General features: G+C 44.6%; 1 protein-coding gene across 1 annotated transcript in view; it reads left to right on the top strand.

Moving 5' to 3' along the window:
* Positions 1-26,334, top strand: part of plxnc1 (plexin C1) — a 158,719-nt gene that overhangs the window by 37,709 nt on the left and 94,676 nt on the right. The window contains exons 2-7 of the mRNA XM_068058810.1: positions 92-226; positions 1,698-1,832; positions 15,097-15,197; positions 18,696-18,828; positions 22,705-22,873; positions 23,353-23,461. Coding sequence (XP_067914911.1) covers positions 92-226; positions 1,698-1,832; positions 15,097-15,197; positions 18,696-18,828; positions 22,705-22,873; positions 23,353-23,461 — 782 coding nt within the window. The remainder of the gene's footprint in view (positions 1-91; positions 227-1,697; positions 1,833-15,096; positions 15,198-18,695; positions 18,829-22,704; positions 22,874-23,352; positions 23,462-26,334) is intronic.

The raw sequence follows: 26,334 nt of genomic DNA, 5'->3' as shown, positions 1-26,334 counted from the left end.
TGTTTGATCCTATTAAAGTATGATTACAGTTAGCATTAAGGAATCTTAGCCTTATTGTCTTTTTATGATATATTTTTTATCACTATTTTAGATAACCAAAGAAGTCCTAGCTCCAATCCACAGTACATCAATGTTTAATCACCCTGAACTACTCTCTGTGTCAGCCAGTATTGTGCGAGACTGGATTGTACTATTTCTTGGGACAGAAGATGGACAATTAATTAAGGTCAGAATGGATGTTTGTGGATAAATTATATTTATCTCCAAAGTGAAGTATAATCTGATTGTTTTCTGTTAAAGGAATCGTGTAATTTATAAACCTGTTAATGTAATGTATCCATAGTTCTGATAGGGAGACTGTTTTGTTTGAAAAGCCAATAGATAATTGAACTTAGAAATAATTAAGTGATCTCAGGATGTAGATGGTAAGAGAGGCACAGTGCAGGATCTGCTGGAACTGCCATCAGTGGAGCAGAATCTACTGGGACTGCCCTGTCAGTGGAGCAGAATCTACTGGGACTGCCCTGTCAGTGGAGCAGGATGTGCTGGGACTGCCCTGTCAGTGGAGCAGAATCTACTGGGACTGCCCTGTCAGTGGAGCAGGATGTGCTGGGACTGCCCTGTCAGTGGAGCAGAATCTACTGGGACTGCCCTGTCAGTGAAACAGAATGTGCTGGAGCTACCGTCAGTGGAACAGGAATGCGGCTTGAGTTGAATTTGATGTGTTTGTTGGAAAATACTTGTGATTCTTCGACCAGTGAGGCCAAAATGGTTGAAAGGAAGGAGGATCCTTTGACCGAGCAATCCTCACAGTGAACGGACTTGGTGGGATGTATCTCAGGCAATCGCAGGCACATGACCAGTTACATTCTGACAGTAATTTTAACAGATGGAAAGTAACAGACTGTGGGCTTGAGATCCCACATCACTGCCCAGTGACAGCGCTCACCTCTGAGTCAAGAGATTGTGGGTTCAAGTCTCAGTCTAGAGACTCGAGGACATAATCCAGGTTGACACTCCAGTGCAGTATTGAGGGGGTGCTGCACTGTCAGAGGTACCATCTTTCAGATGAGATATTAAACTAAGGCCTGTTTGCCCTCTCAGTTGGATGTAAAAGATCCCATGGAACAATTTTGAAGAGCAGGGGAGTTATCCCCCGTGTCTTGTCCAATTTTCATCCCTCAACAAGCACAATAAAACAGATTATCTGGTCATTATCGCATTGCTCTTTGTGGGAGCTTGCTGTCAACAAATTGGCTGCCACTTTCGTCGCAGTAGTTACACTTCAAAAACAACAATTCTTTGCCTGTGACACACTTTATGATGTGCAGTGAGTAACAGAGCAGCAGTCAGTTAATTTACAAAATCAGTTACAGAAACTGAAATTACTATTTGGTACTTGACACAAGTTTAATCACGTAACCTGATATTTTACAATGACCTTCATTGTTACTAGACTTGACCATCTCTGATTCCCCTCGCACCTCTACACAAGTCACTTTGCTTAAATCAGAAAAAAATTAAGTAAAGAAAGAAGAGTTACATTTAGATAGTGCCTTTCACAATCCCAGGGCTTCCACAGCACTTTACAGCCAATGAACTGTCGTCCTTATTGTAATTTAGGGGAACATGGCATCCAGGAGTAATAGTCATGTGACTCTAGTGGCAGATTTATTAACTCCTTTACATTTTTGCAGCTGGTTATGGACAGAACAATGAAATTAATTCACCCAATCGTCCTGTTTGAATTGGAAGATGAAACCCCAATTCGTCACAAAGTCGTGTTTGACACATTGGACTCAAATCACTTGTACCTTACATCTGAGATGGCGGTAAGCTGATGATTTCTTTGTATAATTTATCACAGCATTCCGATTGTGCGTTCAATTTCCTAATTTTATTCTTGAGATGTGGGCATCGTGGCAAGGCTGGTATTTATTGCCCATCCCTAGCTGTCCTGAGCAGATTGTGATGGATGTTCTTCTTGATCCAATGGCCACTGTTTGCTATAACTGAGTGGCTTGCTCGGCCACTTCAAAGGGCATTTTAAAGTGAACCACAATGGTGTGGGAGTGAAGTCACATATAGGCCAGACCGAGTTAGGACGGCAGGTTTCATTCCCCAAAGGGACAGTAGTGAACCAGTCAGATTTTTATGACAATCCAATTTATTTAGATATTTTTAAAATTGAAGTCAAATTCTCAAATTGTCATAGTGAATTTTGAACTAATATTCTCTGGATCACCAATCCAGTAATATAACCACTGCAATAATCTTTACATTTTTAACATTAGTTTTATTAATCATTTCAATCTTTTCCACCTTCGGAAGAGCTGGAAGAAGATTAAGTACGAAACTTTATAAAAGGCAATACATATAAAAGCTCAATATGCCTCTCAATGTGATCAGTATGAATTAGGTACTTTATGTAAGGATGTAGTAGGCACCAGCGGAAACGGGATGAATTTTCTCCGAGCTTGCTCTGACCAGCGATGAGGAATAGTATCTGCAGGAGCAGAGGCAGACCCCTTGGCAAAGGGGGCAAAGGGGTGTGGAAGGAAGGGCAGGAAAGCTCCAGACTCTCCAGCTTACACAATCTTCACTAACACACTGCATCGCTCTGCCAACCCTCACTTCCCATTCTCCTGCATTTCACCAACATGAAATGCAAACACACAAGACAGCCCGAGTGCAACAGCTTTCCCAGCACTTCATCCCCTAACATTTCACTATAATTTACATCAGAAACACCCAAGTGAGCAACAAAGTGACCTTACTGATGCAGTGGCCCGTGTTTATGGCCATCCCTACGACGTGTTCCCCTTGTGGCTGAGGATGAGGTGGAGGCAGACAGCTCACTAGTGCCTGTCCGGGACAGAAATATCCGTGGTAGTCATCCACATAATGGAGGTGCCCAGTGTTGGGGGGGGGGATGGTGATGCGGGGGCAGCATCTAAGGCTGCTGCACCAGCAATGTTGCAGGGTGTGACTCCACAGACAGTCATAGAGTTATGCAACACAGAAACAGGCCCTTCGGTCCATCATGTCTGTGCCGGCCATCAAGCACCTATCTATTGTAATCCCATTTTCCAGCACTTGGCCCGTAGCCTTGTATGCTATGGCATTTCAAGTGCTTATCTAAATACTTCTTAAATATTGTGAGGGTTCCTGCCTCTACCACTTCTTCAGGCAGTGCGTTCCAGATTCCAACCATCCTCTGGGTGAAATTTTTTTTCCTCAATTCCCCTCTAAACCTCCTGCTCCTTACCTTAAATCTATGCCCCTTGTTTATTGATCCCTCCGCGAAGGGAAAAAGTTTCTTCCTATCTATCATATCAAAGCCCCTCATAATTTACCTCAATCAGATCCCCCCTCAGCCTTCTCTGCTCCAAGGAAAACAACCCTAGCCTTTTCAGTCTCTCTTCATAGCTGAAATGTTCCAGCCCAGGCAACATCCTGGTGAATCTCCTCTGCATCCTCTCCAGTGCAATCACATCCTTCCTATAGTGCAGTGACCAGAACTGTACACAGTACTCCAGCTGTGGCCGAACGTTTTATACAGCTCTATCATAACCTCCCTACTCTTATATTCTGTGCCTCGGCTAATAAAGGCAAGTATCCCGTATGCCTTCCTAACCACCTTATCTACCTGTGCTGCTGCCTTCAGTGATCTATGGACAAGTACACCAAGGTCCCTCTGACCCTCTGTAAATCCTAGGGTCCTACCATCCATTGTATATTCCCTTGCCTTGTTAGTCCTCCCAAAATGCATCACCTCACACATCTCAGGATTAAATTCCATTTGCCACTGCTCCGCCCATCTTACCAGCCCATCTATATCGTAATGTAACATAAGGCTTTCCTCCTCACTATTTATGACACCACCAATTTTCGTGTCATCTGCAAACTTACTGATCATACCTCCTATGTTCATGTCTAAATCATTAATGTACACTACAAAGGGCAAGGGTCCCAGCACCGATCCCTGTGGTACTCCACTGGTCACAGGTTTTCACTCGCAAAAACACCCTCGACCATCACCATCTGCCTCCTGCCACTAAGCCAATTTTGGATCCAATTTGCCAAATTGCCCTGGATCCCATGGGCTCTTACCTTCTTAACCAATCTCCCATGCGGGACCTTATCAAAAGCCTTACTGAAGTCCATGTAGACTACATCAACTGCTTTACCCTCATCTACACATCTAGTCACCTCCTTATCTACCTCCTTATTATTCAATCAAGTTTGTTAGACACGATCTCCCCCTAACATAGCCATGCTGACAATCCCTGATTAATCCCTGCCTCTCCAACTGGAGATTAATCCTGTCCCTCAGAATTTTTTCCAATAGTTTCCCTACCACTGATGTTAGACACACCGGCCTGTAATTACCTGGTTTATCCCTGCTACCCTTCTTGAATAATGGTACCACATTTGCTGTCCTCCAGTCCACTGATACCTCTCCTGTGGCCAGAGAGGATTTGAAAATTTATGTCAGAGCCTCTGCTATCTCCTTCCTTGCCTCACATAGCAGCCTGGGATACATCTCATCTGGGCCTGGGGATTTATCCAGTTTCAAGCCTGCTAAAACAGCTACTACCTCCTCCCTTTCAGTGCTAATTTGTTCAAGTACATCACAATCCCCCTCCCTAATCTCTACACCTACATCGTCCTTCTCCATAGTGAACACAGATGAAAAGTAATCATTCAAAACCTCATCCATGTCCTCCGTCTCCACACACAGATTGCCACTTTGGTCCCTAATGGGCCCTACCCTTTCCCTGCTTATCCTCTTGCCCTTAATATACTTATAAAATGCCTTGGGATTTTCCTTTATCTTGCCCACCAGTGTCCCCTCTTCGCTCTCCTAATCACTTTTTTAACTACCCCCCTCCCCCACCCCCACCTCCCACACACTTTCTATACTCCTCTGGTGCCTCCACTGTTTTCAGCACTTTGAATCTGCCATAAGCCTCCTTTTTTTTCCTTATCCAATCCTCTATATCCCTTGACATCCAGGGTTCCCTGGACTTGTTGGTCCTACCCTTCACCTTTATGGGAACATGTTGGCCTTGAACTCTCACTATTTCCTTTTTGAATGACCCATTGTCAGATGTTTTGTCAATGGGGCCCTTTCATGGTGGGTACTGAAGGGTACAACCAGCTGGGGCACAGCTGGCATCCACTCCATGGTTCTCTGCACCATTTGTGCCAGTGACCAGTCAATACAGTTCCTACATCCTCTCTGAGTGATGCCACATATGGCTATCCATGAAGTTGGCCACTCTCTCCATGGAGGAGCTCACGTACTCAAAGCACTGAGTCATTTTGGAGCACACGAGATGAATGGACTACTCCATTCTCATGCCATGACTCCACAGTGCCTCAGGAAACTCCAATATATAGGCACACATCTCACGCTGGCTCTCCAGGTTTCATGACTCTCGAGCCACATCCGACTCTGCCTCCCCCGAATCCTCCAGCCCTGAAGTGATGTTTGCCACCATTTCTAATAACACACGAGGACCCACTGAGTTGTGAGTGTCTGCGCTGGTGGAGGGTGCGCTAGTAAGACGTGACAGTTCAGGCTCCAAGGTCTCTCCCTCTGAGTCTTTGGGAACTTGTTCTCTGAGCATGGACTCTTGCCCACTGCAGCAGGCCCTGTGGGAGACATTAGAGAAGATGGTGATGAGAGATCGGGACTGTCAACAGTTGCTGCTGCTGCTGCTTAAAATAATGAGATGACCACGTATACATTGACAATGACATTGCCATGCATCCCCTGAACCTGGAGATGTTGAGATGTCTTCACCCTGTCTGCAGTGGACTCCTGCTTCTCCATCCCCAGCGTCCCTGAGGCTGGACACTCTGGCCACATCAAGGGCCTGCTCCTCAAATCGCCTCATTACCACGCGCTATGGCAGCTCACCGTCCAGATATGCTCTCTTGTTCTCCTGAGTGTTCAACTCTCTTTGGCCTGCAAGGTGAAGAACGATGCCATTGGGACAATGTCTTCCTCCCTCTCCACTTGCAGCTTCTCATTCACACAGTCTGCCCTCCAGCCTCCTGACCAGCAACACTCAGATTCTGGCCTGTGCTTATGGGTCAATAAGGCACCTGGGTACACCCCTCTGTCATGGTGAGAAGAACTCTATGTGCTCTCAGGATGCCCATCTTTTGTGCACTCTGGTAACTGCTGACCAGGAGGCATGCCATCTGGGTCTTTCTTGCCACTCACCTTGCCAGACCTAAGAAGATCATTGAAACACTTCCTGCACTGGGCCCAGTTCCTCCTCACCACTCCTCTGCTGCTGACCTCTTCTGCCGCCTCCAGCTATGCCCTCCTGGTGAGTTTTGCAGGCCTTTGTTGTCACTGGCAGGGAAGAGAATGTTCCTGCATGCGTGCAGTCACTGGCTCCAGCAGGACCTCCAGCATGCCGTGAGAAAAACAGGGGACTGGCCTGGTATGGTGGCCCTCCCGTCCCACTGCCCTCTGCTCAGGCAGTGCTTCCATTTTCTGGGCAAACAGCAGCCTCAGCAATGGCTGCTGCCAACACTTCAAATCAGGTCCACTGCTGCCTCAGTCCTACCCACTTCCTGTGTCTCTCACCATTAATTGGGTGGTGAATGTGAGTCTGGGCCAATTTAACTACTTGTGATTCAAAATTGCGACACATGCATGTGGCCATGTCGGAGCGGTGTCAGAACCATGAAGTCAGCGAGATTCTGACTCTGACTCAGTCCTAACCTCTTCAGTTCCTCATTTGGATCCAATTTCTTGATGAATTTTGACTCATGAAAAGTTAATTTAAAGAAACTGTTCTGTGATTTGCCAAATGGGTTGTCCATCTGCTGGCTGCCTTATGATTGGTGGTTGATTGGTGCTTGTCTTGACTCCACTATGGTAACAGAACTTTCTACATTGATAGTGTGACAGGTGAGACAGGATTCTAGCTTTGCTGCAATGTAAATGTTTACATATGAAAACATGTTCCTCAGCAATACAGGAGGGTACCTTGGTCACTGAATCTTCTATACTGTTGGTAGTTCATCATCCCACAACTAGTTTTTTTTTAGTTTTAGAGATACAGCATGTAACAGGCCCTTCGGCCCACCGAGTCTGTGCCGACCATCAACCACCCATTTATACTAATCCTACACTAATTCCATATTCCTACCACATCCCCACCTGTCCCTATATTTCCCTACCACCTATCTATACTAGGGACAATTTATAATGGCCAATTTACCTATCAACCTGCAAGTCTTTTGGCATGCGGGAGGAAACCGGAGCACCCGGAGGAAACCCACGCAGACACAGGGAGAACTTGCAAACTCCACACAGGCAGTACCCAGAATTGAACCCGGGTCGCTGGAGCTGTGAGGCTGCAGTGCTAACCACTGCGCCACTGTGCCGCACTAAGAGGAGCAGAGGTGGTGAAATTGGTATGTTATGTGGTAGGGCAAAACCAGCGCTAGGGAATCAGCAGTCCATTTTACACTCTGCCTGATATTCAGAAATTCTATTATTGTGTAAAAAGGGCTCCCAATTCATTATCACTCCATTTTGTCCCTTCACCGAAAACCAATTTCACCCCAATGTCCATATCCTTCAGTTGGATAAAACACTGGATATAGGAATTATTGTATTTGATTAGTAATTCACAGCAGCCTATGTATTCATATATTTCATTTCAAAAGCAGTTTAAAAAGAAGCAGCAAAGTCGTGGGTACACCATCACCTCCAAGTTCCCCTGCAGGTCACACACCGTCCTCACTTGGACACACGTTTTTTTTTAGAACATTACAGCGCAGTACAGGCCCTTCGGCCCTCGATGTTGCGCCGACCTGTGAAACCATCTGACCTACACTATTCCATTTTCATCCATATGTCTATCAAATGACCACTTAAATGCCCTTAAAGTTGGCGAGTCTACTACTGTTGCAGGCAGGGCGTTCCACACCCCTACTACTCTCTGAGTAAAGAAACTACCTCTGACATCTGTCCTATATCTATCACCCCTCAACTTAAAGCTATGTCCCCTCGTGTTTGCCATCACCATCCGAGGAAAAAGACTCTCACTATCCACCCTATCTAACCCTCTGATTATCTTATATGTCTCTATTAAGTCACCTCTCCTCCTCCTTCTCTCCAACAAAAACAACCTCAAGTCCCTCAGCCTTTCCTCGTAAGACCTTCCCTCCATACCAGGCAACATCCTAGTAAATCTCCTCTGCACCCTTTCCAAAGCTTCCACATCCTTCCTATAATGCGGTGACCAGAACTGCACGCAATACTCCAGGTGCGGTCTCACCAGAGTTTTGTACAGCTGCAGCATGACCTCGTGGCTCCGAAACTCGATCCCCCTACTAATAAAAGCTAACACACCATATGCCTTCTTAACAGCCCTATTAACCTGGGTAGCAACCTTCAGGGATTTATGCACCTGGACACCAAGATCTCTCTGTTCATCTACACTACCAAGAATCTTCCCATTAGCCCAGTACTCTGCATTCCTGTTACTCCTTCCAAAGTGAATCACCTCACACTTTTCCGCATTAAACTCCATTTGCCATCTCTCAGCCCAGCTCTGCAGCCTATCTATGTCCCTCTGTACCCTACAACATCCTTCGGCACTATCCACAACTCCACCGACCTTAGTGTCATCCGCAAATTTACTAACCCACCCTTCTACACCCTCTTCCAGGTCATTTATAAAAATGACAAACAGCAGTGGCCCCAAAAAAGATCCTTGCGGTACACCACTAGTAACTAAACTCCAGGATGAACATTTGCCATCAACCACCACCCTCTGTCTTCTTTCAGCTAGCCAATTTCTGATCCAAAGCTCTAAATCACCTTCAACCCCATACTTCCGTATTTTCTGCAATAGCCTACCGTGGGGAACCTTGTCAAACGCCTTACTGAAATCCATATACACCACATCCATTGCTTTACCCTCATCCACCTGTTTGGTCACCTTCTCGAAAAACTCAATAAGGTTTGTGAGGCACGACCTACCCTTCACAAAACCGTGCTGACTATCGCTAATGAACTTATTCTTTTCCAGACGTTGTGCTGGAACTCCCTACCTACAGTGTTGTGGGAGTACCTTCATCACATAGTCCACCGTGATTGAAGGAAAATGCCCACCACCTTCTCAGAACAGTTGAGGATGGTCGATAAATGCCAGCCTTGCCAACAATGCCCAAATCCTGAGAATCAATAAATGAATAAAAGTGATAAAATACAATACTCTGTTTAGGGGCTATTAAATAGCAATCTGGTTAGTCCTTGTGCGCTCACCAACCTACGAGAATCCCCTCTTCCTTTTTAGTGAGCGGAAAATTACAGGCCAGCATGTACAGAAGTTGAAAACCCCAGGCAAGAGTTACAGGGAAGTGTGCCTGATGCTGAGATTGTAGTTAGATCTCAATGATTAACACCAGCCCAGTCTTAAAATAGTGAATTGCGGAATTGAGCCAAGACACGACTATTGCTGAAATTTCCCCTTCAAGCAAAAACTGCAGCAGCAGAAAATATTTTCAGATACAGCCTTACTGCAAATAGCTAGCAATGATTCCACTGTAAGTGACTAGAAATGCTTTGTGCAGACACAAACAAAGTCTCAGTTGAATTCTCATATATTCTTGAGCATGCAGGCATTCAGTATGTGAGTTCCACTCATGATAGGGATCAAGCGGTGGTGTAACCAATAAGGTGGAGCATTGCACCAAAATACAGGAAGTCATAAACAATTTGCAGAGTTGGAGGGTAATTAGCAAATTAAATTCCATAGATTGACAGGTGATGTGGTTCATTTTGGTAGGAGGGATAAGGATGCAGCTTATTCCTTGGAAGGGAAAACAATATATATTAGGAGCAAAAAGTTACAAAGATACTCAGATACAAAAACTGCTAAAAGTAGCAACAAGGAATGTTTGGAGCCTTGGACGGTGGGAAGGGCGTAGGTGAATGTACAGGTCTTTGGCTTCTGTGCTTGCAAGGGAAGGTGCTGAGGGAAATGGAAAAGTGGATGAAACTGGTGAAACAGTGATATACTTGTACTTCTTTCAATTTAATATACTGTATTCGCTGCTCACAATGTGGTCTGCTCTACACAGGGGAGATCAAACACAGATTGGGTGACTGCTTTGTGGAACACCTCTGTTCAGTCCACAAACATGCCCCTGAGCTTCCAATTGCCTGTTAGTTTAATTCTCTGCTCCACTCCCACTCTGAATTTATTTATACTATTCCAATGAAGCTCAATGGAAGCTAGAGGAACAGCACCTTTCGACTAGGCACCTTATCACCTTTCTGACTTAATATTGAGTTCAACAATTTCAGATAAGAGCCACAGCTCCCATTTTTTTCAAACAGCAGATTCTGATAATGTTTCTGCTGTTGCCATTTACATCTCCTCTAGACCCATCTTTTGTTGCTTAGCCTGTCCAATTACAACCCTCTTTTGCCTTGCACCATCACCCCTTTTATCAAATAATCTCTCCTTCCTTCTACCTATTACACACCTCTTTTTATTTCAGATTTCCAGCAGTATTTTGTTTTTGTTTTAGTGTCTATGTCGTTGAACTTGCTCCCTAGATCTCAGTTGCTGTTGCTCCCCTTTAATATCTTCAATCAAATTGCATCCTAGTTTCAAACAGGCCAGTGTCTTTTGAACATTTTTTTTCTCCTGTTCGTTCCTCTGAAACCCTGCCTTGGAATCTTTGCTACTGTCAATAATTGTTCTGGAAACATTTGATATAATGAAGTAACTCCCTCCTCTGTGGGTATTGCTTCTCGGAAGTGACCAGACTTGTCAGTAAAAGTCACAGTCTGCTCTCTGCATTTCTCGCCATCTTGCTCTCTCCGATTATCTTGCACAAAATTCAAGATAAGATTACAAACCACACATGTTGTTTGAAGCAGCTGACTTCACCAGCATTAGCGAAACGAAATTCAACTTGCTGGCATGTGAAATGAGTAGAGTGTGGGCTGTTTCTTGCACTTGTCTGATTGTAGCTGTGAGGCACCAATGATTGCTCTGTTCCAGAGTCCATCTGTAAAAGTGCCAGTTGTTGCTATGTGTTTGTTAAGTGCAGCATGTGCCCACTATATCTGCTAGGATTTATTCAGCGTAAATTTAGCTGGCAGAAGTTACCTCAGCATTTACAAATAGGAACTGTTGCCACAGAGCCATATAGCACAGAAATAGGCCTAAGATTTGGAAAGATATCACTGTTCCTTCATTGTTGCTGCGTCAAATCCGCCTCACAGCACTGTGGGTGTATCTTCACCACATGAACTGCAGCGGTTCAAGAAGGTGGTTCACCATCACTTGCTCAAAGACAGTTAGGATTGGGCAATAAATGCCAGCCTTGCCAGGGATTCCCACAATCAGAGAATGAATTAAAAATACATTCAATGTCTTCCCATTAATTGTATCTTCACAGTCCTTATGTTTACATCCCATTATGTATTTCTTGTACTGCTCTCGCTTAGAGCGAGAACAAACAGAGTTGTTATCTCTGGGTTGTTGCCCGTGCCACGTGATAGCGAAGCGAGGAATAGGGAGAGAGAGGAGTTGAACACGTGGCTGCAGGGATGGTGCAGGAGGGAGGGTTTTGGTTTCCTGGATAATTGGGGCTCTTTCTGGGGTAGGTGGGACCTCTACAAACAGGATGGTCTTCACCTGAACCAGAGGGGTACCAATATCCTGGGGGGGGAGATTTGCTAGAGCTCTTCGGGGGGGTTTAAACTAATTCAGCAGGGGAATGGGAACCTAAATTGTAGTTCCAGTGTACAGGATGTTGAGAGTAGTGAGGTCAGGGATAAGGTTACAAGGACGCAAGAGGGCACTGGCAAGCAAGAACCTGGTTTAAAGTGTGTCTACTTCAACGCCAGGAGCATCCGGAATAAGGTGGGTGAGCTTGCAGCATGGGTTGGTACCTGGGATCTCGATGTAGTGGCCATTTCGGAGACATGGGTAGAGCAGGGACAGGAATGGATGTTGCAGGTTCCGGGATTTAGATGTTTCAGTAAGAACAGAGAAGATGGTAAAAGAGGGGGGGGTGTGGCATTGTTAATCAAGGAGAGTATTACAGCGACAGAAAGGACGTTTGAGGACTCGTCTACTGAGGTAGTATGGGCCGAGGTTAGAAACAGGAGAGGTGAGGTCACCCTGTTGGGAGTCTTTTATAGACCTCCAAATAGTTCCAGAGATGTAGAGGAAAGGATAGTGAAGATGATTCTCGACTGGGGCGAGAGTAACAGGGTAGTTGTTATGGGGGACTTTAACTTTCCAAATATCGACTGGAAATACTATAGTTCGAGTACTTTAGATGGGTCAGTTTTTGTCCGGTGTGTGCAGGAGGGTTTTCTGACACAGTATGTAGACAGGCCAACCAGGGGCGATGCCACATTGGATTTGGTACTGGGTAATGAACCCGGCCAGGTGTTAGATTTAGATGTAGGTGAGAACTTTGGTGATAGTGATCACAATTCGGTTAGGTTTACCTTAGCGATGGGCAGGGACAGGTATATACCGCAGGGCAAAAATTATAGCTGGGGGAAAGGAAATTATGATGCGATTCGGCAAGACTTAGGATGCGTAGGATTGGGAAGGAGACTGCAGGGGATGGGAACAATCGAAATGTGGAGCTTATTCAAGGAGCAGCTACTGCGTGTCCTTGATAAGTATGTACCTGTGAGGCAGGGAGGAAGTTGTCGAGTGAGGGAGCCGTGGTTTACTAAAGAAGTTGAAGCGCTTGTCAAGAGGAAGAAGAAGGCTGATGTTAGGATGAGACGTGAAGGCTCAGTTAGGGCGCTTGAGAGTTACAAGCTAGCCAGGAAGGATCTAAAGGGAGAGCTAAGAAGAGCAAGGAGAGGACACGAGAAGTCATTGGCGGATAGGATCAGGGAAAACCCTAAGGCTTTCTATAGGTATATCAGGAATAAAAGAATGACTAGAGTTAGATTAGGGCCAATCAAGGATAGTAGTGGGAAGTTGTGTGTGGAATCAGAGGAGATAGGGGAAGTGTTAAATGAATATTTTGCGTCAGTATTTACAGTAGAGAAAGAAAATGTTGTCGAGGAGAATACTGAGATTCAGGCTACTAGGCTAGATGGGATTGAGGTTCGCAAGGAGGAGGTGTTAGCAATTTTGGAAAGTGTGAAAATAGATAAGTCCCCTGGGCCAGATGGGATTTATCCTAGGATTCTCTGGGAAGCTAGGGAGGGGATTGAAGAGCCTTTGTCCTTGATCTTTATGTCGTCATTGTCGACAGGAATAGTGCCGGAAGACTGGAGGATAGCAAATGTTGTCCCCGTTCAAGAAGGGGAGTAGAGACAGCCCTGGTAATTATAGACCTGTGAGCCTTACTTCGGTTGTGGGTAAAATGTTGGAAAAGGTTATAAGAGACAGGATTTATAATCATCTTGAAAAGAATAAGTTCATTAGCGATAGTCAGCACGGTTTTGTGAAGGGTAGGTCGTGCCTCACAAACCTTATTGAGTTTTTCGAGAAGGTGACCAAACAGGTGGATGAGGGTAAAGCAGTGGATGTGGTGTATATGGATTTCAGTAAAGCGTTTGATAAGGTTCCCCACGGTAGGCTATTGCAGAAAATACGGAAGTATGGGGTTGAAGGTGATTTAGAGCTTTGGATCAGAAATTGGCTAGCTGAAAGAAGACAGAGGGTGGTGGTTGATGGCAAATGTTCATCCTGGAGTTTAGTTACTAATGGTGTACCGCAAGGATCTGTTTTGGGGCCACTGCTGTTTGTCATTTTTATAAATGACCTGGAAGAGGGTGTAGAAGGGTGGGTTAGTAAATTTGCGGATGACACTAAGGTCGGTGGAGTTGTGGATAGTGCCGAAGGATGTTGTAGGGTACAGAGGGACATAGATAGGTTGCAGAGCTGGGCTGAGAGATGGCAAATGGAGTTTAATGCGGAAAAGTGTGAGGTGATTCACTTTGGAAGGAGTAACAGGAATGCAGAGTACTGGGCTAATGGGAAGATTCTTGGTAGTGTCGATGAACAGAGAGATCTTGGTGTCCAGGTACATAAATCCCTGAAGGTTGCTACCCAGGTTAATAGGGCTGTTAAGAAGGCATATGGTGTGTTAGCTTTTATTAGTAGGGGGATCGAGTATCGGAGCCAAGAGATGATGCTGCAGCTGTACAAAACTCTGGTGAGACCGCACCTGGAGTATTGCGTGCAGTTCTGGTCACCGCATTATAGGAAGGATGTGGAAGCTATGGAAAGGGTGCAGAGGAGATTTACGAGGATGTTGCCTGGTATGGAGGGAAGGTCTTACGAGGAAAGGCTGAGGGACTTGAGGTTGTTTTTGTTGGAGAGAAGGAGGAGGAGAGGTGACTTAATAGAGACATATAAGACAATCAGAGGGTTAGATAGGGTGGATAGTGAGAGTCTTTTTCCTCGGATGGTGATGGCAAACACGAGGGGACATAGCTTTAAGTTGAGGGGTGATAGATATAGGACAGATGTCAGAGGTAGTTTTTTTACTCAGAGAGTAGTAGGGGCGTGGAACGCCCTGCCTGCAGCAGTAGTGGACTCGCCAACTTTAAGGGCATTTAAGTGGTCATTGGTTAGACATATGGATGAAAATGGAATAGTGTAGGTCAGATGGTTTCACAGGTCGGCGCAACATCGAGGGCCGAAGGGCCTGTACTGCGCTGTAATGTTCTAATTCTAAAAATTCTCCATATGAAATTGCCGTTGGCATCAGTTTGCCCATTACATGAACCTGTCTGTTCACCTCACTGTTTATCAAAGCCCCTATTTTTGTATCATCAGTAAATTTAGAGATTGTGTTCCAACTGCCTAACTCCAAATGATCCTGCTACACACCAAGATCAAGCACTGACCCCTGAGATACCCCACTTCCAACCCTTCTCCAATCCAAGAAACACCCATTAACCCTAAGTTTCCTGTCTGTCAACCAATTTTCTGTCCATGCTGTGTCATTTCCTTTGATCCAGCATGGCTGAATTAGGTGATATGTGCAGGTGAATACAAACCTTGTGTGAGTGAGTATTATCCTAAAGTCTTCTTGTTCTTGTGTCTGTAGGTGAGAAGGATAAAGGTGGCTGCCTGTGCTCGATACAGTTCGTGCACTGGTTGCCTGTCTGCACACGATCCCTTCTGTGGTTGGTGCACTCTGGAGAAAAGGTCTGTTTCTGTAACATAGATGATTATCAGTAGAACTGTCCGACTCTTCCAATATAATACTGCCTCTGTGCACCACTGGTGTCACTCCAATTTGTAACAAAGTAAGAACAGAACATTTGGGAACAGAAGTAGTCTATTTGGCTCAAAAAGCCCATCTTCTTTAGACTGGGTTTCACGGCTGTTTTTTTAGGTCGTACTGTTTCTGGCACCTGTCCAAACCTTTCTCACTTCTCCCATTTATCCAGATAGCAAATGATTTGTGTTCACTAGTATTTTCAATTCATGCACACCATCACTTATTATTCACACTGGTTATCTGGTTCCGTATTTAACTTTTGAAATAACATGTCTTATTATTATACTAAAAATAACTCCCCAAATGTTAAATATCACTTTTTTTATTTCTACCCATATTTTTATTGAAAGTTTACTTTTAATACTACATTTCTAATTTTCTTTCTCGCTCCGAATTTACTTTTTTAAAAAAATCTTTTCATTTTTGGGATGTGTTTATTGCCCGTCCCTAATGAGGAAGGTTTGTGAAACTTGGTGGCTTGCTAGACCATTAACAATAAACCACATAATGAGGGACTGGAGACACATATAGACTGGACCAGGTACGGATGGCAGCTTTCTTTCCTTGAACGATATTCGTGGCCCAGCTGAGTATTTACTACAATATAAATTTTAATTTAATCCTTCCTGTGGATCCAGGAGGAGCAGGAGTGCTTGTCCAACTCTACAGGACTGATTGACCCCTCATCATAGTCCACTCCAACTCCCCTCCCAGGACTTACCTCAGGTATGTTGCCGAGTCCAATGATATGGCCCGAGAATTAATTCCCATCAATTCTTGAGCCTCTCAGTTAGGGTGCACACACTGCCAAGCCTGGCCTGAAAACAGGTCCAGGCTAATTCCTAGGCCAATGTTCTAAACATTCTCTGTTTGCTTGTGGGCTCACATTATCCACATATGGAAATACGTTGGTCTCTCGCTGTCCAATTAATCAGCTCCAAGGCCAGTTTTACAGCACATTGCAAACCCAAAATTTTCAGCTGATCAGAGAGAGTCAGCATGGATTTGTAAAGGGTAGGTCATGCCTGATGAACGTGATTGAATTGTTTGAAGAGGTGACTAAAGTAGTGGACAGGGGAATGTCTGCAGATGTTATTTATATGAACTTCCAGAAGGCATTTGATAAAATCCCTCATAAGAGGCTGTTAGCTAGAGTTGAAGCTCATGAATTGAAGACAAATTATTGGCTTGGTTAGGAAACTGGCTGAACGGCAGGAGACAGAGTAGGAATAATGGATAGATACTTTAATTGGCAGGATGTGACTAGTGGTGCTCCGCAAGGCCTCAACTAATCACTTTATTTATAATGACTTAGACGATGGAATTGAATGCCACATATCCAATTTGCCAATGACACAAAGATAGGTGGCATTGTATGCAGTGTGGATGGAAGCATAACATTACAAAGAGTTATTAATAGATTAAGTGAATGGGCAGAATTGTGGTAAATGTAGGCAAATGTGAGGTCATCCAATTTGGACCTAAAAAGGATGGAGCAGGGTACTCTCTAAATGGTGAAATGGTATAAACAGTGGAGGTCCAAAGAGACTTTGGGTAGATAGGTCATTAAAATGTCAAGAACAGGTAAATAAAATAATCAAAAAGTCTAATGGAATACTGGCCTTTATATCCAGAGGATTTGAATAGAGGAGAGTCGAGGTCATGCTTCATCTATACAAAGCCTTTGTTAGACCGGTGTTACGGCCACGTGGTGTGATGTGGGTGGTTCCCATTGTTCAACTCCCCGTCTGACTGCAGCAAGTGTATTTGTATTAGTGTTTAGCCCCTTGGTGTTTTATTTCTCAAATAAACAGACAGTGACAGGTTTTCTTGTCGGTTTAAAAAACAGAAAGTCAATTGTTTATTGATTAATACACTTTATCCAGAAATTATCACAACTGCATCCACTCACACATTCGCTCGCTTACACACACACAAGAAGACACAGATAGAGAAGGGAAGGAGGAAGGTGGTTTTCAGTAGGGAGGAAGGTTACGATAAACCTGTTGAATTCTCTTGAGAATCAAGTTCTAGATGGATGTAGGCCTGAGATGATTGTAGGTTTCTCACTTGATTGAAGGTTGTGTTGAAGATGGTGGGTTACTTTTTGCTCTCACTGCTATATACTGTAGATGTCGGGTTTTTTCAGCAGGGCGCTGTGCTTCCTGTCTTGGCTGGAATTCAATCTGTTACAAGTAGCTTTAACCTTCTGGATCAGTCTCTCTCTCTATGGCTGTCTTTTTTTTAACTGAAAACTGTGCCACATCTCACCTCCTGGTAGGAGACATTCTCATCTGTACCCCGTGGTGATTGCACAATGGCCTAGGAGGTGGCTACTTCACACCTCCTTTGTTTCAGAAGAAGACATGCAATTCTGAAATGTTTTTAAGATAAATGTAAGATTGGCTCCATTAACATCTTTTGGCTTTGACAATGTGTCCTTTGTCTCTGTCAGACCATTTGAATGCACAAAAGACAAAAGGCCAGTCCCTTTTTCTTCAGTGCCAATTCTTCACTTTGAAAAATAAAGGTTCTTTTTTATAAAGATAAAGTCTGTTTTTCATAACTCTTCAGAGTCCATGATTGTTGTATCATCGCATTTCTGGTGTGCTTGACACCAGACCTGGAATACTGTGAGAAGTCCTGGGCAACACACCTTAGGAAGCATATATTGGTCATGGAGGGAGTGCAGTTTAGATTTACCAGAATGATACTGGGACTTAAAGTATGAGGAGTGATTCTGTGGAATTTAGAAGGTTAAGGAGTGATTTGATTGAAATTTTCATAATTTTAAGGGGAACAGATAGAGTAGATTGAGAGAAATTATTTCCATTGGTTGGGTAGTCTAGGACTTGGGTACATAGTCTAAAAATTAGAACCAGTCCTTTCAAGAGTGAAATTAGGAAACAGTTCAACATACAAAGGGTGTTTGGATCTTTGATCTCTCCTCCGCCTGTACCACCGTGATACTAGATCAATTATTAATTTTAAAGCTGAGATTGATAGATTTTTGTTAAGCAGAGGTATTAAGGGATGTGGGGAAAAGGCAGGCACATGTAGTTAGGTTACAGATCAGCCCTGTCACTGAATGACAGAACAGGCTTGAGGGGCTAAATGGTCTCCTCCTGTTCCTATGTTTCTCAGTCTGGGAAGACGTGAAATTCCGAGAGTAATCTTGGTGTTGGCCTCCAAAGCTCAGTTATAGACAGAGAGTAAACCCATCTGCAATGTGCTACATGTTAAACTACAAACAGCTTCTTGACAGAAACCTAAAATTAACTTGTCTACATACTGCACATGAAGAATTTATCCAATATTCCTCTCTGATTTTATTTTGGATTTTACACAGACTTTAAACTATGAATGATATCACTGTATAACTCCGCACAGTACTATGTGTAAAACATTCCCATCTCTTCAAGGTGCTCCTTTAAAGATGAATGTGAAAACTCAAATGAACCAGCTCACTGGATTACCATTGAAGAAGGAATCAACAACTGTTCAAAAGTGACCTTAAAACCTTTGGCCATAGATCAGTCCTTCAAGAACACAAAGGTAATAGTCCAAAATATCTTTAAATTTGGAAATTGCACCTTGGGAAAGTTTACTGTGTTATAACTGGTATAGAACTTTGATAGATCATATTGTGCATAGTTCTGGTGTTTACATCATAAAAAAGGATATTGAGGCACTGGCGAGATGCAAAAAAAGATTTATAAGGATGATACCAAAACTGAAAGGTTATACCTATCAGAAAAGATTGAACAGGCTGTGGCCTTTTATATAGAAGCATAAAAAATGTGTAGCAAGACAGAGACCATTTGGACCATCATGTACCAGCCATGATGAGCTATCAGGCCTAATTCCACTTTCAAACCCTTGGTCGATAACCTTTTAGGTTATGGCACTTCAAGTGCATATCTATGTTTGTTTTTTAATGTGATGAGGGTTTCTGCCTCTACTACTTTTTCAGGCAGTGAATTCTAAACCCCCACCACCCTCTGGGTGAAAAGAATTTCTCCTTGACTCCCCTCAAATCTGTCAGCCAATTCCGGCGGCACAGTGGCGCAGTGGTTAGCACTGCAGCCTCACAGCTCCAGGGACCCGGGTTCGATTCCTGGTACTGCCTGTGTGGAGTTTGCAAGTTCTCCCTGTGTCTGTGTGGGTTTTCTCCGGGTGCTCCGGTTTCCTCCCACAAGCCAAAAGACTTGCAGGTTGATAGGTAAATTGGCCATTATAAATTGTCACTAGTATAGGTAGGTGGTAGGGGAATATAGGGACAGGTGAGGATGTTTGGTAGGAATATGGGATTAGTGTAGGATTAGTATAAATGGGTGGTTGATGTTCGGCACAGACTCAGTGGGCCGAAGGGCCTGTTTCAGTGCTGTATCTCTAATCTAATCATAATCTAATCTATGCCCCCTGGTTATTGGCCTTTCTGCTAAGAGAAATAAGTCCTTCTTTTATACTCTATCTAGGCCCCTCATAACTTTATACACTTTAATTAAATCTCCCCTCAGCCTCCTTTACTCCAAAGAAAATAACCTCAGCCTAATTTCCTCATTGCTAAAATCCTCCATTCCAGGCAACTTCCTTGTTAACCGCTTCAATAGCCTCTCTAGTGCAATCACCTCTAATGTGGTGACCAGAACTCCAAACAGTACTCCAGTTGTGGCCTAACTAATATTTTATACAGTTCTAGCATGATTTCCCTGTCCTTAGATTCTGTGCCTTGTCTAATAAAGGGAAGTATCCCATATGCCTTCTTAACCATCTTATCTACCTGCCCTGCAACCTTCAGGGATCTTCAGCACTCCAAGGTTCATATGCTCCTCTACACTTCTCAGTATCCTACTATTTATTGTATACTCCCTTGCATTGTTTTCCCTTCCCAAATGCAGTACATCACTTTTCTCTGGATTGAATTCCACTTGTCATTTTTCTGCCATCTGACCAGTCCATTGCTACCTTCCTGCGGTCTACAGCTTTCTTCTCCATTATCAACAACACTGCCAATTTTTGTATCTTCTGCAAACTTCTTTATCATGCCCCTATATTTAAGTCTAAATTATTGATATACACCACGAACAGCAGGGGACCCTGTATTGAGCCCTGCGGAACCCCACTGGAAACAGCCTCTCAGTCACAGAAAGAGCCATTGACCATTAGCCTTTGCTTTCTATCACTGAACCAGTTTTGGATACAACTTGCCACTTTCCCTTGGATCCCATGGGCTTTTACTTTTATGACTACTCTGCCATGTGGGCCCTTGTCAGAAGTTTTGCTAAATCCATATAGACGATATCAAACACGCTACTTTCATCGACCCTCCTTGTTAGCTCCCAAAAGAATTCAACCAAGTTCCCACAACACATTCAAACTGACTGTCGTTGATTAATCTGTGCCTTTCTAAATGATGATTTATACCATCCTCAAAATTTTTTCCAATATCATGAGATGTCTGGACAGAGTAGATAGCGAGAAACTGTTCCCATTGGCTGAAGGATCCAGAACTAAAGGACATTGATTTAAGATGATTGGCTAAAGAAATAAAAGCAACATGAAGAAAACTTTTTTACACAGTGAGTGTTTAGGATCTGGAATGAAATGACTGGAGGCCTTCAAAAGAAAACTGGATAATTATCTGAAGATAAAAAATTTGTAGAGCTACCGGAAAAGGCAGGGTAGCGGGACTAGGTGAGTTGCTCTTGTAGAGAGCTGGCACAGACATGATGGGCCAAATGGCCTCCATTTGTGCTGTAACCATTCTATGATTCTGTAATTCACCCACCACCGAAGTTAGGCTGACTGACCCATAATTACATGGTCTATCCCTTTCTCCCTTTTTAAACAATAGTACAATGTAAGCAGTTCCCTGTCCATATGTAGCAACACAAGATGGAAAATGATGATCAGAGACTCTGCTATATCCTCCCTTGCTTCTCTTAGTCTGGGATACATTTGATCTGGGACTGGTGATTTAGCTACTTTCAAAGATGCTAAACCCCTTAATATTTCCTCTCTCACTAAGTTTATCAATTCCAATATTTCACACTTCCCCTCCTTAATGACGATGGGCTGAATTTAATGCCCCCCCCCCACCCCTGGAGACAGGGGAGGAGATGGGAGGGCATTGTGACAGGAGGCGGGGATGGGGAGGGGGGTACGGGCAAAGGGCCAGTCACCTTCCTGTTGCAATGTGATTAAGTTAGGTGTGGGAAAGGCCGAAGACGGCCTTCCCGCCCAGTGGCCAATTGAAGCCCTTAAATGGCCTGTTATCAGCCACTTAAGACCCTCTTTCTACCGCCGGCAAAAAACCCACCTCCCTTAACACTCCTGCACTGCATTCATTGTCCACCCTCTCCCCCTTTCCCCCCCACCATTGCGGGGGCCTGCCAGACTGGTCCCAGCGACCCTGCCTCATCACCTGAGGTCCAGTTCTCCAGCGCTAGGCCTTGGTCCTAGGCCTTATGCAGTACTAGCAGTGGCCACCATTCTCGGTGATTGGCTGGCAGCTCTTGGAGGTGAGATTCCCATCTTTAAATGGACGGGGATCCTTGCACCAAGCAGTTAATTGCCTGAGCGCCATTGAATCATGCTTGGGGGAGGGGGAGGGGGGTGCTCTGAATGGCCAAGGAAGGATTCCCACTGCCATTTCGGCCTGGTGCCAGAGCCCCACCGACGCAACTAAATTCAGCCCAGCGTCTGCATCGTATCTCTCGTCTGTGAAGACAGATGTAAAGTATTGATTAAGAACCATGCCCATATGTTCTGACTCCACACACAAGTTATTCGTTTGGTCTTGAATCAGTCCTACTCTTTTCTTAGTTATCCTTTTGCACTTTATGTATTTATAAAACATTGTTGGGTTTTCCTTCATTTTACTTGTCAATATGCTTCACACCCTCTTTTTCCTTCCTCATGTCCTTTTTCTCTAGAAAAGAGAAGACTGAGAGGTCTGTAAAAATATGAAGGAGGTTCAACAGCGTAAACATAGAGATGTTCCCACTTGTGGGGGAGTTCAAAACTGGGGGTTATAAATATAAGATCGTCACGAATAAATCCAACAAGGAATTCAGAGAACTTTCTTGACCCATTAGCACGTTACAATGTGGAACTTGTGACCACATGGAGTAGATGAGGAAAATAAAATAGATGCATTTAAGGGGAAGCTGGATAAACACATGAGGGAGAAAGGAATAGAAGGACATGTTGATGGGGTTAGATGAAGAGGGATGGGAGGAGGCTTGCATGGAGCATGAACACCAGCATAAAGTAGTTGGGCCAAATGGCCTATTTCTGTGCTGTAAATTCTATGTAAAATCATTATGCAAGAAATGCAAGTTGTTGCAGTTGTTGTTGCAGTTATGTGCTCCGCCTATTCAAAGATTTACTCTGTGACCATAATTTCACATCAAACGTCTTTTCCAGATCTTTACAGTGAAAGTAATGGGGAAACTCAGCAATCTCATTAAAGAAAATGCAACTTGTACGCTGAGGAACACCGAAAACAAGCAAGTCATTTGCACTGCCAAATACACAACCGAGTGTCCCTGCATAGTGTCCAAGAATGCCTATGCTCAGCTAGAAAAGCAACCAGGTACCAGATAGTCACATGGCAATACATCCAGTTTCGGCTGGATTGCTCGTGAATTTGATCCCAGTTTTCTGTGGCCGGAGGAGCAGGAGGTCCCCTCTTGGCCCAACAAGGATACATTGGGGCTTTGCCTGCCCCCCGGGCATTATCCCCCACCTTCTCGGTCTGTGATTGGCCTGGACCAGCCCCCTCCACCCTTCCTCCTCACTTATCTTGTGGGAGACAGTTCCCATCTCCCGACTGATTTCCCACACCTGCCTGTCCGCTCTTGCATCATTCCCACCGGATTCAAGCAGAGAAATGTAAATAATGTCCAGGTGTTAAACTGGCCTGGGCCTGAGGCTCTGGTCTTCCCTGGGGTTCCCCCCCCCCCCCCCCTTCCCCCGTGATCTCACAACCTGCCTGTCCTGAGTTAAAATCAGGCCATAAAAGTCTGCAATCTGAGACGACTTTAACACATGTTTCTTGCCTGTTTCTTGTAGACCCAGTCACCATTGAGGCATCTGTTGAATTTAGCTCCTTGAGCTTCACCACCAGGATCACGGTGCATAATTGTTACAAGATTGCGACAGTTCGGCTTAATAATATTCCGTAAGTTTAACACCTCATTTAAATAAATTAGAGCCTTTGATTTAGTTTAGGAGAAGAAAATGGCTGCTTGTAAAGCAAAATGGGAAAGATTTCAGAAAAGGGTTTGTATCAGTCACATAAATCCTTTTGCTAAAACATCAGATTCTTCATTCATTCCCCTTTCTTTGTTATTGGGTTATACAGGAATTTAGACACTGTCTCAGGTTATAGTAGCATATGGGATCAGAATCTTTAGAACGAGCTCCTTTCAGCCAAGGGGACAAGGCTAAGTTTTGTTTGGACCCTTCCTTCGATTCAGTCTGGGGCTGAGCTAGTGGTGAAGGACGTGTCCACACTGTAAGACTGCTGATGCCCATTGCCCTCCCCACAATTATCTATCTTCCATTGTTGGCTTTAGTTATCACACAGATTCCAGTTGAGCCAGCCTTCATTCCTAGGCATCAGGCATCTCTGGGGGTAATCTGCCAGCCGTCCATGTTTGGGAACAACGGTGGAGTAATTAAACAGGTGGTTTGCTGAAGGAACTTGTTGGACTTGGCTGTGGTTCAGTGGTAGCATTCTTGTTTCTGAGTCAAACAATCCCTCTCCAGAGACTCGAGCCCATAATCCAGGCTGACATTTCAGTGCAGTACTGAGGGAGTGCTGCACTGTTGGACATCCTACCTTTAGGATTTGGTGTTAAACTCATCTCCAGTGGATGTAAAAGATCCCATGGGAAGAAGAAAAAGAACAGGAATGTTCTCCTGGTATCTTGACCAACATCTATCCCTTAAGCAACACCACTATACAAAGGATGTGCTTGTCTATCTTATTGCTGTGTGAGGATCTTTGCTGTTCATAAACTGTCTGCTGCATTTTCCTACAACACAACAATGACCCCATTTCATTGGCTGTGCAACACTCTGGCATGTCCTGAGGTTATGAAGACTGTGGTATAAGTGGGAGTTCTTTTTTGTAAAATGGGATTACGGGAGAATCAGGTGGGCAGCTCTAATGGGCACTTGCTTGGTTTGAACAGGGTAGATACTGAGAGACTGTGTCCCCTCGATGGAGAGTCAAGAAGCAAGGATCACAGTCTCAGGATGGGGAATCAGCCATTGAGGACTGAGATGAGGAGAAAATTCTTCACTCAGAGGGTTGCAAATCTTTGGAATTCTCTACCACAGAGAGCTGTGGACGCTCAGTCATTGAGCAGATTGAAGACCGAGATTGGTAGATTTTTGAATACGAGGAAAATCAAAGAATATGGGGATAGTTCGAGAAGGTAGAATTGAGGTAGAAGATCAGCCATGATCTTGTTGAATGGCAGAGCGGGCTCAAAGGGCTGAATGGCCTACTCTTGCTGCTCTTTTTTATGTTCTTATGTTCTAATGGGATGAGATCATCATCTGATAACAGCAGACCCCTTGAGGTATAATCTCATTATTTTGTTGCAGTATTGTCGGCCGTGGCAATATTGCTGTGAGGTTGAAGTTGATCTTTTTGGTGCAGTCGCACTGGAGCTACTCTTGAGCTATGAATTCAAATGTCTCCTCCCGAAGGGTTGGATTTTCCAGGCTATGCTGGATGAGAGAGGCAATCTCCAAGTGCTGTGATACTGATACTCATAACCTGGGAGCTTCAGGAGCTTCAAAGGGCAGTGTAAAGTCCTCATTGGGACTTGAACTTGGCCAGGTGTGGTATCCTATAATCAATGCCCCGTTTCTGGAGAAATATCATCACAGGGCGGCACAGTGGCGCAGTGGTTAGCACCGCAGCCTCACAGCTCCAGGGACCCGGGTTCGATTCCGGGTACTGCCTGTGTGGAGTTTGCAAGTTCTCCCTGTGTCTGCATGGGTTTTCTCCGGGTGCTCCGGTTTCCTCCCACAAGCCAAAAGACTTGCAGGTTGATAGGTAAATTGGCCATTATAAATTGTCACTAGTATAGGTAGGTGGTAGGGAAATATAGGGACAGGTGGGGATGTTTGGTAGGAATATGGGATTAGTGTAGGATTAGTATAAATGGGTGGTTGATGTTCGGCACAGACTCAGTGGGCCGAAGGGCCTGTTTCAGTGCTGTATCTCTAATCTAATCTTTTAAAATGCCTCATTGGAAACAATTTTGGGGAGAGTTGTCTGAAACCTGAGATTGTGGAGGTGAAGCCGTATCCTGGTTCCGGCTGGACCTGGATGGTTGCTTTAGATTGGAAATTCTGACCTTACTGTCTAAACAGCCTGGGACATTGGTGGTCAGTGGAAAATAGAGGAAAGTCTCCATCCCTGTGCTGTGTCAGATCCATTCTCTTCTCAAGATACAGGAGAGGGTGCAAAACATTTTATGCACAGTGTGTGTGTGTGTGTGCCTATCTTTTTAAGGCTTTCAGGAAGCTGTAGATGTCGGTATAGTTGTGATGCCCATTGGTGTTGAGATTGTCAAATCTTTCTGCTACTTTCTGGTCTCTGGGTGTGGGGCACTGCCTGGTTTCTGACTCCTAGGGCTAGGATTGGAGGCAGGTGGGGCCCAAGATCACCCCTGCCAGCTGGTGTTCCAGTTCCCCGGCTCCATCTGGCCTCTAGGCCATTTTTGCTGCGATGGGATGGGGCAGGCAGGGCAACTTGCCCACCTGTGGCAGGCAGCTGATCAGGCTTATTAAGAGCCTTATTGAGTCCAATTAAAGGAGGCCTACTGGAATTTTCTAGTCAGCCTCCATGTTCCCGCAGGTGGCGTGTGCCAGTTTAGGTGCCTGGAGACAAGCACCCAGTGGGAGGCTGAAGATCCAGTATTCCAGGCAGGCTTAGAGGCCCTCCCTGCCTGCCAGCCTGGGTGTGACAGCAGCCACATGCCCCCCTGTAGAGGGGATTCCCCCCACCCACAGTGGTGGCCTTGCTGCTGA

This window comes from Heterodontus francisci, chromosome 27, assembly GCF_036365525.1.
Source record: "Heterodontus francisci isolate sHetFra1 chromosome 27, sHetFra1.hap1, whole genome shotgun sequence".
Lineage (NCBI taxonomy): Eukaryota > Metazoa > Chordata > Chondrichthyes > Heterodontiformes > Heterodontidae > Heterodontus > Heterodontus francisci.
Note: the sequence above shows the minus strand (reverse complement) of the source record. Positions and strands in the feature narration are given on the sequence as shown.